Source organism: Ornithorhynchus anatinus, chromosome 17, assembly GCF_004115215.2.
Source record: "Ornithorhynchus anatinus isolate Pmale09 chromosome 17, mOrnAna1.pri.v4, whole genome shotgun sequence".
Taxonomy (NCBI): Eukaryota; Metazoa; Chordata; class Mammalia; order Monotremata; family Ornithorhynchidae; genus Ornithorhynchus; species Ornithorhynchus anatinus.
In genome coordinates this window covers 27,664,724-27,678,202 of record NC_041744.1, presented here as the reverse complement: position 1 = coordinate 27,678,202, position 13,479 = coordinate 27,664,724, and the positions used below count along the sequence as shown (strand labels likewise).

General features: G+C 46.0%; 1 protein-coding gene across 5 annotated transcripts in view; it reads right to left on the bottom strand.

The window, feature by feature from the left end:
* Nucleotides 1-12,930, bottom strand: part of CADM2 (cell adhesion molecule 2) — a 779,394-nt gene extending 766,464 nt beyond the window's left edge. For 3 of the 5 annotated variants that reach the window (XM_029082116.2, XM_029082118.2, XM_029082117.2), the window contains exon 1: nucleotides 12,571-12,860. In XM_029082116.2, the coding sequence (XP_028937949.1) occupies nucleotides 12,571-12,631 (61 nt within the window). In that variant the 5' untranslated portion in view covers nucleotides 12,632-12,860. Of the gene's footprint in view, nucleotides 1-12,570 lie in introns of all 5 variants that reach the window. The other 2 variants (XM_029082119.2, XM_029082121.2) reach the window with 1 other exon arrangement.
* Between the last annotated feature and the right edge of the window lie 549 nt (nucleotides 12,931-13,479).

Genomic DNA, 13,479 nt, shown 5'->3' with positions numbered 1-13,479 from the left:
TTTTTTAAATTTTCAAAGAGATGACAAGCTGAGACTACCTGAAAAACAACTAATGCACAGATCATGTTGACATAAGAAAAGCAGTTGTTAAGAGTACAGGATTATTTGGTCCAAAACATTCTCTCTCTCTCTCTCTGCATCATTTGATTCCATGTAACCAGGCAGGGTGGTAAAGACAGAACACCATTCAGTGAACAGTAGGGGCTTAAAAAACACTACTGCTAGTGATACAGCCTGGATCAGAGCTGATCGTACAGTCAGACTTTTGACTGGACATCCCTTCCTTAAAATGCAGATTTTAAAGGTGTGCATGAAAAATTTTGTAGGGCTGGCTGAATTAATTTCCACCTGGACAAACACCCCACAGGAAGGTCAATGTTAACACATTCCCAAAACCTTTGCCTGCCACCAGGATTAAGGGCAAGATCTACTTAGGCTTTATCTACATTGAAGAGAGCTCTATGAGTGTTTTGGGGTTTTGTTTTTTTGGGTGTTTTTTTTTCCCTTTATTCAAACTTAATCCATCTCTGGCTTCTTCTACTTACCATCCCTCCCTGTGGATTTCATTCCAACAAATGTAATGGAAACATACAGCAGGTAAAGATTCTGTAAGATTTTGAGGACAGGAATTATGTCTATCTACTCTGCACACAGTAAGCATTCAATAAATATCATTGATTTTTTTTTTCTGACCTCTTGCAAGTGAATTAAACCATTAACACTATGAAGTCACATATGCTTATATGAAGGCCTCAGCACCATAAAGAGTGAAGTTCAGGTGATGAGGGATAGGGAGGAAAAAGTATAGCTTTCTATTTACGAGATTTATGGGAACAAACCATATTTTAGACAAAAAAATTGCATTTTCATTCATAATTTTGAGACCAAAGGGGTGTATCCTTTCATTATTAGTGTCCTTATTTCTCTGGATAGGACATTTAATAAAGTGCATAGTAAGAGTAATGTACTACTTCCTGCTCTCAAGTCACAACTTTTTAATGGAATTCAGACACACTCTTTTCTGATTGCCACCTACAAATTAGTATGTGGCAATGTACTTACGTCCAGATCTTCATATTCTTTGATATAGTTCTTGCGAAGTTGGTGACAAGTTTAAGGATGGGCATATTCAAGAAATATAATGTCCCAGCACACTCTGAATATGTCTGTAAGCCAAGCAGGATATTATACACTTGACCTAATATAATAAACCCAAACAAATCCACAGTTTTAACAATGTTTCAACACTGGAGATATAAAGAGCATGACAGATGATGTTTTACAAAATCATGACCCTATGGAAAGGAACACAGAATTGTCTTTCACCAAATCCTTCAACACCAGGAAAAGGTAGCATCCACTGACTAAGGGTGGAACGTTTATAACAAGCAACAGCAACCACTTCCCCCAGTAGGTCAGACGCCCAGGAGGAAGTCTTTATCAGAATTTTGTGCAGGAAGATGATATACTATCAGTCCCAAGGGTTTTGATAAATTACAAGATAAGGGTCCATATCGAGGAACTTAAAGGGAAGTGAGGGACGTGGAATGAAATAGGTACAAACGTTTGATTGAACCATATCCCACGTGTTGATTACGATCAAGAACAACAACTATGGCAGGGGTACTCTAAGCATCCTGTTGCCACATTAAAGAGAAAATCAGGTTGGCAAAGAAGTACTGGTCTGAACCCAATGACATTTGGTTCTCATTTCCCATGTCCATATCATACATACATGATGCAATATTTACACTGTCACCATCATCACTGTACTCTGATCAGCTCAGAGAATGTTTCAGTTGGTGTTAAGCTTGGAGCATTGGGTAAATGGGGATGTATGCTGTACATGTGCCACCCTTGTCCGAGGAAAAACTCCTCAGAGAGAACTGGGGAAAAAAAAGAGTAAATTATTCCCAAAGGCTGGTCACTTACCAGCACCTTCCTTCACGCCATTCGGTCAAAACCCCAGCCCCTTGTCCTGCACGACTGCTAGAGTTTGAGCCATTTTGGTCACAGGAGAGGAACTTGGATATTGGCCCACCTTTCAATCATGGCAACTCTAAAGGTTGTCTCAAAAGGATTCTCAGGAGGACTAGGGGAACCTGGCACTATTCAATATAGCTGCACTGAGAAATTGGGCAAGGAAAGTCTCTACCTTTCGCTGTTTAGCTGTATATCTCTCCTGTCTGCTTTTCCTTCGTGTTTCCATCCTTTCAGATGACACCCACACAGATCCCTGGGTGTTTTTACTAATTAATGAAAGAGGCATGTTACATTTGGGGAGCATCACATCTGTCTGGAAAGGGTTAAGTATTTGCAGCGGTTGCAGAGTAGAAAGCTATCTAACAATTTGAGAAAATTCTCAGTAGAGCATATGCTAATTAAGTCTGTTTTGCCAGTCTTGTTCATTTCTGTTTAGCTAGTAAACTAAAATTATTTTTTCTTTTTCCATTTTTATTATGAAACCGAGAAAGCTGAGGTACAATTTTGCTAATCTACCCCACAGGTGCTTTATAGCTGGTAAGGAATTCACTTTTATTATTCTCTGTGTATGTGTGTGTGTGTATAAGCTCTATCAGTAATTTTAAAGTTATTTCAGTATTTAACCCTTGGGGAAGCTCTTTTTCCTCTGCTCCTCTCCAATCTCCATTATTTTCTCTGAGGTGAGCCTTTCAGGCTGGCAATTTATTTCCTTCAAGAGGGGAAAAAATACTGCTGGAGAGTGTGTTAGGAAGTAGAGTTACCCTGATTAGACTTCAGATCATAAACAGAGTGCTCTAAAAGAAAGGATTGGAGGTACTAGGTTTAGTGTGCTTTTTATCCTCTTTCATTTTGAATATAAACAATCCTATTTGCAACATCTAATCTCTGATTTTAGTCCTATGAAGTACCATAACCTATTCATAAGAATAAAAAGAAACAGTTATGGCTGTGCATGGGCATAAGTTACGGATGGCATAGAAATATCTCATCTATAAAAAATACTGTTAAGATAAAGCTTTAGTAAATACGAAAAATGCAAGGACCATCCCACGTCACACACGGATCTAAAGTATAGGCAGTTTTTATAAAAGCATACGAGAACTTTTAGTCTATGAAAATTTCAATTTTTTAAGAATCTAAAAAAAAAAAGTTACACAAACAAGTGGTTTGAAAAATTGAATATAATCAGTCAAACATGAATGCATTTAAGAGTCACAAACTCATTATGACCTCATGCTCTTACCTTTTAACTGGTATATTTAAAGAAGGTTGTTCTTTAGAAACCATGCTTGGTTACTGTAAAATAATTTCCCTATAGTATATTTATGAAGATAATAAAGAAAACCAAATTGAATCAAAATAATAATTCTTTTGCCACTCAGTCTCAAATCAGACTATAACCATCTGCTCACCCTCCTAACAAAGATGACTTTGTCAGAATAAAAAGTTTTTCAAAGTTAGTTAAAAGTTATGTCATAACTCTGGAGTCAGCAATAGTTTTCGCCAGTGTTGAAAATACAGTACTGTGTTAATATTGACTTACAAGGCCTCTAAAATGTGCTTTGAATAATTAATGGTTTTCACATTCTATGGCAGATCTCCTTTCAGGCTCCCCTCTCCATTTATTCTACAATCGTCATCCCTGTCAAACAAGTTCAAGGAGGAGGGAGACTAAGAAAAACTACTCATCTTGACTACAGTTGCAAACAATTCAGTCGTAAACAGTAAGAAAACAAACACTGGAGTAATATTCACTTAAGAGAAGCAGTACCATCAGAGTAATGAACTCATTCTCCTCTCCCTAACCTCTTCATTTGTGCACATTTTAGGTTTTCCAATTAATACAGATATTTCAAATGAATTAAAGATATTTTATGCTTCCAATATATATTCACTTCTGCATGATCTCTAGCATTTTACAGGTACTACAAATTAAATGTAAGAGACAATTAGACTCTTCTGCAAATAATGAATTCAACACAGCTGTTCCAAGTTCCAATCACTTCTGTAAAGTGATTTGTATCAATTTTTTATGGTTTGTTTTTAATGGTGTTTGTTAAGCACTTACTATGTGCCAGGGACTGTAATAAGTGCTGGAGTAGGCACAAGAAAGCCAGGTTGGACACAATTCAGGTCTCACAGAGGATACACAATCTTAATTCCTATTTTACAGACAAGATAACAGACATGGAGAAGTTCACTGATTTACCAAAAAGTTACCCAACAAACAGGTGGTGCAGCCACGATGAGAACCCAGATCTTTTAAGTCCCAGGCCTGTGCCCTTTCCACTTTACAACACTGCTTCTCTACAGTTCATGTTTATGAACTGAATTTGTTTCCAGAGACCACAAACTGGAAATCCAGCTAAACTGCCAAATCCTTAGTAAATCACTTAAGACAAAGTAACTAAACAAACAATCATTTGTTGGTACACATTAATTTCAACTCATGCATGGAGATATTTCACAGTCTTAGCTTTACTGAAAAATTCAATCCGTAGAGTCCGTTAATGTATTGTTTATTCGGTAATGAACTGGATCATAATAAACAAAGTTATGGAGTCCGGTTTATATGGTTATTTGATAGGCATGTTGGCAGTGATACCCAATGGCGTAATAACTAACTGAATTAAGGGACCTAATGTTGGCCTCATCTGTTTGATAATATTGTTCAGTGATGAAAAATCATCTCACCTGCTTTGGTGCAATCATTCTCTAACAGAAACAACACTTAATTCTGGTTAAGATAACAGACTAAGGATAATCACATTACATTTTTAGATATCGCTTATTTGTCTGAGTAACATAATGCATGTGCAACAGGAGATGCCTCAGGGACAGATATTCCTAAAAATGACAAGCTTTTCCTCATTTGGTGCTGGTCATTACATCACATTCATTTCCCTATAAACAGGTGTATAAGTCGGATATTAATTTGCTACTTTTTTTCACAAAACTGATCCAAGAGCCTAGTTTCCTAGCAGAATTTCTAGTTTCACTATCATGACATCTGTAAATCATTCTGTAAGCAACCGATACTTGATTCATTAGCCATCCATTTTCATCAGATCATTGAATTTAAAACCAGTCATCACTGTTCCAAGCAGATATAGAACCACCCACAAATCACTTCTACACTACCATACTCTGACCCGAACTTTCTATTTCAATACCGTGACATGCAATTCTTGTTTTTTCTCAGAAGCAGAGCGTATTAAGGCATGAGATGCCGTTTGCATTATCACACAGCAGGGGGCTATAGCAGTTCCAATCCTGAGTTAATCCTAGCCCACCTTTTTACACATGGCATTCACAGTAGCTGCCTTTTAAACTCCGATGTATACTCGGCGAATGCTTGACGTTTTCAACTAAAAAGTTGGTGATGCACTTTCATCCTATTAAATATTTTAGATTTAATCAGTAATTACTTTAAATCATCTTTTCCCGTATTCTAGAGATGATTTTGAAATCCATAGTTTAAAGGGAGGAAAACCTTGTTTATTATTATGTGTTTTCAAAGTTTAGCAAAATAAAATAGAAGGGAAATGGGTTGATTCATTTAAAGAAACACAATCTCCTGAAGAACCATATTCTATCATTTCTGTAAACATAAAAATTACCCATAACTTTGAATGCACCTGCTAAGCACGATTCAGTTAAATACTGTGGAGATTGAGGCCATCTCTTAATATAGTACTACTGCCCAGGATCTTTTTACATTGCCTAAGTCCTAAAAGTGTATTATTCAGATCACTTTGGATTTACCATTAGCTATCAAAACAGGTAAAGTATTTCCAAAACAGAATTTACTTTCTACTGTCCACCTCAATGTCGCGAGCCCCCTGGCTGGTACCAACCAGGACCTTCCTGGACTGGGGTAGCCTCTGTGACACGTAGTAGAGACAAATGACACCGACCAACAAGGTTACTTTGGAATGTTTTTACTTAGTTTTACCAGCATGCAAGGGAGTGAGGCACACACACTCAATAACTCACTTCACTAAGGGTCCAATACCAGTCAGCTGGTCAAGGGGGCCCATTCTGCCGATGCTTCTTCTTTCTACTTCCAAGTGCTGCTGCCTTCTGCTGCTCTCTTGCGTGCTTCTTCATCAATCTGTTCCAGGGGCTTTGCTTCCCCCCCCTCTGTGTGTGCTTCTTGCTTTCTGGGTGCCTTAGCGCTTCTTCAGCATGTGTCCTCCAAATTCACAACCACCACCTTTTATCTACTTTAGGCATCTCAGCTGTGGCTCTAAGTGGTGGTCATTGATTGATTGGTCCAGGACACAGCTCCCTCCATGCTCAGCCCCAACAGGCCAGCAATCACCTGGCTCAGATACAGCCTGTCAGTGCCTTCGCCAATCCAATCTCTTCATTCTTGTTGTTTGCGGGATCACAAATAGTCATTGATGAGGCAGCTTGTTGAGGGATCACCACAATCAATTGAGAAATAGTATTTACTGAGTACTATAGTAATGGGGAAGTACAACACAATGGGAGTCGGTAGACACGATCGATCCCTGCCACAAGAAGCTTACAGTCTTCGGGGGAGACGTACATTAAAACAAATTACCTCTAAACCCTCCATCTCCACTCCGCTTTCTCCCACCTCCAACCCACCCCATCACACACTTCCTAACTGGTTGATGACATTACATGGTAGGGTCCTTCACCTTCAGTACAGTCCAATGAAAAGAAAACATGATCTTTTTACATTATACGGCAGTTCTACACTCAGAGGCCATTTAGAAATATGACAGAATACCCTGCTGGATACAACAGATAACTCTCAGTCCTGAAGCCTAAGGACTCAAGCCTGAAGAGAAGCAGAGTAGCCTTATAGAGAGAGCAAGGGCCTCGGAGTCAGAAGGAGCTGAGTTCTAATCCTGGCTCTGCCACTTGGTGCTGGGTGACTTTGAGCAAGCTGCTTAATTTCTCTGTGCCTCAGTTACCTAATCTGTAAAATGGGAATTAAGACTCTAAGCCCCATGTGAGACATGAACTGTATCTAATCTGATTAGCTTGCATCTACCCAGAGCTCAGTAGAGTGCTTGGCACACAGTCAATGCTTAACAAATATCATTGAGAAAAAAAGCCCAAAAGCCAAGCTTTCAAGATTGAGAATCTGCACAGAGGAATTGATTCTAGTTATGGTGACTCACACTCCTCCTTCACTGCCAGGCTTGTACCTGCTAGGAATAATCATTCTGCTGCACTTACATATAGTGTAATATATATATATATATATAGTGCATTTCCAAAGAGCCCAAAGCTGCTTATAGAAAGAGGATCATCCATTCTCACAATAGTCTTGTAAAGTAGGCAGGCATAATTCTCCCCACCTTTTCCAAAGGTGCCGTGCCGTTTCCTTTTCATGCTTAAGTGTCTTCAAAGGCTTGCTCTGGTTTGCCTCCCACCAAAGCAGTGTGCTGTGCTTTTGAGTGAACCGTGAGGTTCATCTTTGCTTCTGAGTAAGGCATTATTGTTTATGAAATGAAATGCAGGCAATGGAGATTTTCCCTAGGTGACTTCTTACGCAAGAAGGGAATCAGGAGGGGCAGGGGGCGGGGAGAGACCAGTTAAAGGAATCCAAGACATCACCACCAGGTTGTTCTTTACCTTCTTTCTAGTCCCTCAAGCTGGATGCTATTTTTTGGTAGGCTTGTAATGCTGGAATCCTAAAGCCGAAAAAGTGAACACATTAGCTAGATTACGTAGCATCTTTAGACCTATGTCAGTTTGACTCTTGAATCCCCAACCAAATAATGCAGAATCACTATCCTGGGAGACTGGGAGAAAAGGGAAGACAATCATGGGACAGTAAGCATAGCTGGTCCAGATCTAGATTCAGCAGAAGAGTATGAGCAAGTAGGATCAGGAAGAATGAGAGAGATAGGTAGGAGTGACCAACATGGAGGGATCGGATTTGTCCTGCGTCTCCTTCTGAAGATTTATGCTTGCTGTCAAGAGATCCCTGGCCAAGTTTCCCATTGTGATGTAACCTAGTCCAGAATGGCTTCAATTCATTCCTGGGAAATATCTGTAGGAACAGTTGAGAGCCAAGGGTCAGGATTCAGGAGCCGTGGCTAGAGCACGGCCCTGGGTGTCAGAAGGACTGGGTTCTAATCCTAGTTTCTCCACTCATCTGCTGTGTGACCTTGGATATGTCACTTCACTTCTCTGGGCCTCAGTCACCTCACCTGTAAAATGGGGATTAAGCCGTAAGCCCCACGTGGGACAGGGGCTGTGTCTAACCCAATTTTTCTTCTAGGTACTCCAGCATTGAGTACAGAGCCTGGAACACAGTAAATGCTTTAAATGCTTCAATAATTGAATTACTACTAGAGCGATTGGAAAGTGGAAGTTCCTCCCCATTTCTACTTGCTCCAAGAAGGTCTTAGCACGCTCTAAACTTCAGGCAAATAAGGAACCCCTCAGACCAGGTCAAAAGCCCAAACTGGATCCCACTGGGATCAGCCCAGCAGGATCTTCCTGGTCTCCAGTGGGCTAGCCTGGCACTTTAAATGGCTGATCCAATATCTACCTGACAGCATTTGTTCACAAAATAAAAACTCAAGAGCAATGTCCCTAGGCCAGATGCCCAGAAACATGAAGACTGTTCACTGTGTGCCATGTGTTTGTGGGTGTGGGGTGAGGAGGTGTGGGAGACAGGGAAGGATGGGGAAAGAGGGTAGCTCATGAATGAAATATGACTTGAGGAAGCTTAAGAAAAGCCTGACTCACTCTGGAATAAGGGGCTTTTGCCAGTACTCTTCCCACTGCTAACCTTGCCCTTCTTCCAACTCCTACCACCTTTTCAGGATTAAACTCAATGAAATTGGGGAAGGAATTACCCACAGCCTTCCCCGCTCCTGCTAAACCCGAGCAAAGAGTGAAACTCCACGACTGAGCTGGATTTGTACAGGAGCCGGAAGAGATTTGGGTCGGGAGTTTTGAAAATGGCCTAAGCTGCTCGAATTCCCTCCATGCTCAGTCTCCCGCTCTCCGCAGGTAAAAATGTTACATTCTGTCTTCCAGGCTATGTGGCGCTTGTATCTGTGGTAGATGTGCTGAGTCGCTTTAAAGGCTTCCATGAACAAAACACCTCCTTCTCATCCTACTACCAACCTCCTATCACCAGCTATTAATAGGTCAACAGGGCAACCGGTCAATATCATTCTTTATGAGAAAGAAAGCATAATCACTAGTACAAGCTGGGATCAAATCGACACGGTCTTCCTCCTCCGGTAACGACACCAGAAACCTAGTAAAGAAGGAAGAAGCAGTGATCTCAAAATCAAAAGCTGAGTACCGGATAGATTTCTTGAACACAAACAGGAATAACCCTCTCTTTTAATCATATGGTAGAAAGAAAAAGGCAACACCACAGGATCGATAAAGTATCAGAATAATGATCCCAGAGGGTAACATTCACCTGGTTCCAATGGCTTCAGTTAGGATAATTTTCTTCTAGGAAAAACTGGGGAAGTTAGGTCTCTCCCCTTCCTTCCACTGCATCCAGAAGGAAGGAGGAAAAAAAAAAAAAAAAAGCCACCCTGCATATTCCTTCATCTGTGTCCAGGCTATACAGCTTTCGCTTTACAGTTTCAGCATGTCCTAATAAAACAATCTGGGAGGGGGGACATTCTGGGGAGTCCCTGCATCCCAAAGCATTGCTCTCAGGCAAGGCTAAAAGGGCCCAAGGGTGAGCTATTTGTGTGAGCAAGAACTACCCTTGCCAACAAAGTGGGACGTGGATACGGAGTGGTGCATGATAAATGTTAGGCAGCCATAAGCGTGGGAAGACGGTCCCGTAGTTTAGAAGAAAATCCTCTTTCCCTTCTTATGTGTACCCAGACAGGCCTGATCTGCGGAACCCTCAAGCATGCAGATTGGATTCGGTTTGCTTGTGTTGTACATTGCATTTATGAATTTCCTTGAACCAGCTGCTGATTGCAGTGGTGCATTTTCTCTGGTCTGCTCCCCCAAACTGCCGAGAAAAAAGCATCTCTCTTCTATTCATCAGTTTGCATACTTAAAATAAAAAAGAAGCCAGGGTCGAGGGTGGAGGGAGCGATGGGCGGAGGGGAGGGAGGTCCAGTGCCCTGACTGCTGTCGATTGAATCTCCAGGGTGGAGAAAGTACACCGTCGTCCAGCTACCTCGATTTCACTGAAGTGGGGATAGAGGAACAGGAGGAGGAGGAGGAAGAAAAGGAGGAGGAGGAGGAGGAGAGAGACACCAGCAGACAGTTATTTTGCAGTGCACTGAATCGACAATTCACAGGGAAATGTAGACGGCAGAGAGGAGGCGCCCCCAGGTGCAGCCCGCTGCACACATGCCCTACAATAAATAATCTTCTAGCAACAGCTCCTTGCAATGACGTGCCAGGGCCAGAATCTACAGATTGGCAGGGGAAAACAGATCCAGCAATGTAAAATTTTCATCGCCATCCCCCAATTAACTGATTGTCATCCCCTCACCACACACGCTCACTCACATCCCCTCCCCAGCAGAGCCATGAAATTCAACTTGCTGAGCAGAGATGCGGGAGGCTCTGCCAGGGCTGATTTTTGATTTTTTTTTTTTCATGCCACAGACCCTCATTTGGGTAGACCTTCATGCCACCCAGGTTATTTTGGCCGGGGTGGGGCCCAGCAGGTCACAAGTCGTTGCGTTCCTGGGAGACTGCTTGATGCATCTTAAATGCCTGTCCTGCACACAATGCTCTTTCAATAAAAATTCTCAAAGAAATAGCTTCTACAAGGTCACTCAGTTATTAATTCGGTGCAATTCGTTCAGGCTTCTCGTTCCACCTGCCCCCAACTCACCAATAAAACAGTGTCCCTAATCATTATCCAGGGGCCAATGCACTTAAAAGAACTCTCTAAATGATGGTTCCTGTTTCTCATTAAATCCTCCAAAAGCTGCTGGGGGGGGCGGGGGTATTTTGTGTGTATGTGTGTGTGTCTGTGTGTGTGTGTGTGTGTGAGAGAGAGAGAGAGACAGAGACAGAGACAGAGACAGACAGACAGACAGAGAGAGAAAAAGGGGGGAGAAAACGATTGTATAAGAGTATGCAAGCGTGCATGAGTGTCTGTGTGTGCCTTTACTTTGAGATTCCTTTACCCTCAAAACAAATACATTGAGTCAACTTCTCTCCCAGACCCTCTGCCCTCTATCAACCCGAGATGAAGAGGGGGTGGGAAACCAAGATGGGAAGATTTGCCACCAAGAAATCATAACTAAGGTATCTGGAGGGGAAAGAAAAAAAAAAGGCATTCCACCCACCACCCCTTCACCTCCATCCTCCCTGCACCGCACGCTGAAGCCACATCTCCGTTCCCTTCCTAGCATATCTTTCCCCGTACAGAGGAGGGAGGAAAATAAAAAATAAAAAAAAAACCCTCTCTCCACGGACTCCTCCTCTATGCATGGCCATTTATTTTATGCTCAGCATCCCTTTCCACTTTCTCCACCTCCCCCCTGTGCAACCCCCCACAAAGGTCTGGAGAGTGCATGACAATTCCTCCCCATCCAAATCCGGGAATTTGCATAATGCCAGTTATTTCGTGCCTTTCCCTCCACTGCGGTGGTTGCATTTCACTCCAAAGCACGATATTAATTAAGGCAAGAGGTGGCGGGGAGACCCCGGGGAGGCAGGGGACCGAACTGAGTGGGCCGGTCCCTTCCTCTCCCCCTCCATCCTTCCCCTCGTATTGATTGAGCGATTCCTACGTGCTGAGCACTGCGCTAAGCGCTGGGCAGGTCCAATTCGGCCACCGAGAGGGACCGACCCTGTCCAGGGACGACCCGGACCCGGGTGTGAAGAGTAAAAAAAGTCCATGGGGGGAGGGAGGGAGGGAGGGAGGGGATGCCTTTCGTTCATTCAGGGATTCAGTCATTCAAGCGGACTGATGGAGCGCCCACTGGGTGCAGAGCACTGCGCTGAGCGCTTGGAAGGTAGAGTTTGGACACAGAGGGAGACGATCCCGGCCCAAGGACGGGATCCCACGCCTCTGCACGGGCCGGGGAAGGGATGCTCGCTCGGGGTAGGGGATCTGGGCGGAGCGGAGGGGGTGCGTGACTGGCTGCGGTGCGGTGCGCTGCGCTGCGCTGCGCTGCAGGAGGAGAGGGGGCAAGGAGCCCCAAGCCCGGGGGCAGCGGGGGAGCGTCCTGCAGGCTCGGACCCTGTGCAAGGCGCTGAGCGGGAGCCTCCAACCTAGGTGCAGCGGGGAAGCGTCCTACAGGCTCGGACCCTTTGCAAGGCGCTGAGCGGGAGCGTCCTGCAGGCTCGGACCCTTTGCAAGGCGCTGCGCTGGAGCCCCCAACCCAGCTGCAGCGGGGGAGCATCCTGCAGGCTCGGACCCTTTGCAAGGCGCTGAGCGGGAGCGTCCTGCAGGCTCGGACCCTTTGCGAAGCGCTGCGCTGGAGCCCCCAACCCAGCTGCAGCGGGGGAGCATCCTGCAGGCTCGGACCCTTCGCGAAGCGCTGCGCGGGAGCCCCCAGCCCAGATGCAGCGGGGGAGCATCCTGCAGGCTCGGACCCTTCGCAAGGCGCTGCGCGGGGGCCGGAGGGCGGGGCGGGTTACCTTGTAGCAGGAGCCCGCAGAGACTGTAGAAGCGGAGGACGGCGCTCCGTTTCCAAATCATGGTCCCCCGTCGGGAGGGCGCGGGAGAGGGAAGCGGCGAGGCGCGGGGCGTCCGGCTGGCGGGGCGGGCTCCTCTCCCGGGCTGGGACCCGCCGCCCCCGCCGCTGAGGGGCTCGATCCGGGCGGCGCGATGCGGGAGGCGGGATGCGGGGGCTGCGATTCCTCCTCCTCCTCCTCCTCCTCCCGGTGCGGCGGCGGCGGCGGCTCCTCCTGCTGCTGCTGCTGCTGCTGCTGCTGCAGGCGGGAGGTGTGGGGCTCCCGGGGCGCGGAGCGGGGACGAGGCGGGAGCCGCCGCCGCCGCCGCCGGGAGCGGGAGCCGGGCGAGGGAGAAGCGGAGGGCGGCGCGGAGGAGCGGGCGCCGGCGGGTCCCGCCGCTGCTCGAGGCTCCGGCGACGAAATGCGGCGGCGGCGGCGGCGGCGACGAAATGCGGCGGCGGCGAAATGCGGCGGCGGCAGCGGCGGCGAAATGCGGCGGCGGCTCCTTCCCCGCTGCCAGCCAAGGGCGAGCTCCGCCCGGCCCCGCCCCCCGCCCCCGCCCGGCCAATGGGAGCCCGCCCGCCCCCGGCCCCGACCAATGGCCGCGCGGGGGGGGGCGGAGCCGGGAACCGCCAGAAGCTAACCGGCGGCGCCGGGACCCCGCGGCCCCCGCCCGAGGCCCCGCCCCTCCGCCGCCGCTCGGCCAATCCCGCCCTCCGGAGGGGGGCTGGAGCCCCGCCCACTGCCCAGCTGGCCCCCACTCGCCCTGGCCAATCCTCCTCCTGGTATCTGCACCATCTGTAAAATGGGAAGGAATAATACTAAGCCTAAGGTTGGTATTTGATAAGCGCTTACGATGTGCAGAGCACTGTT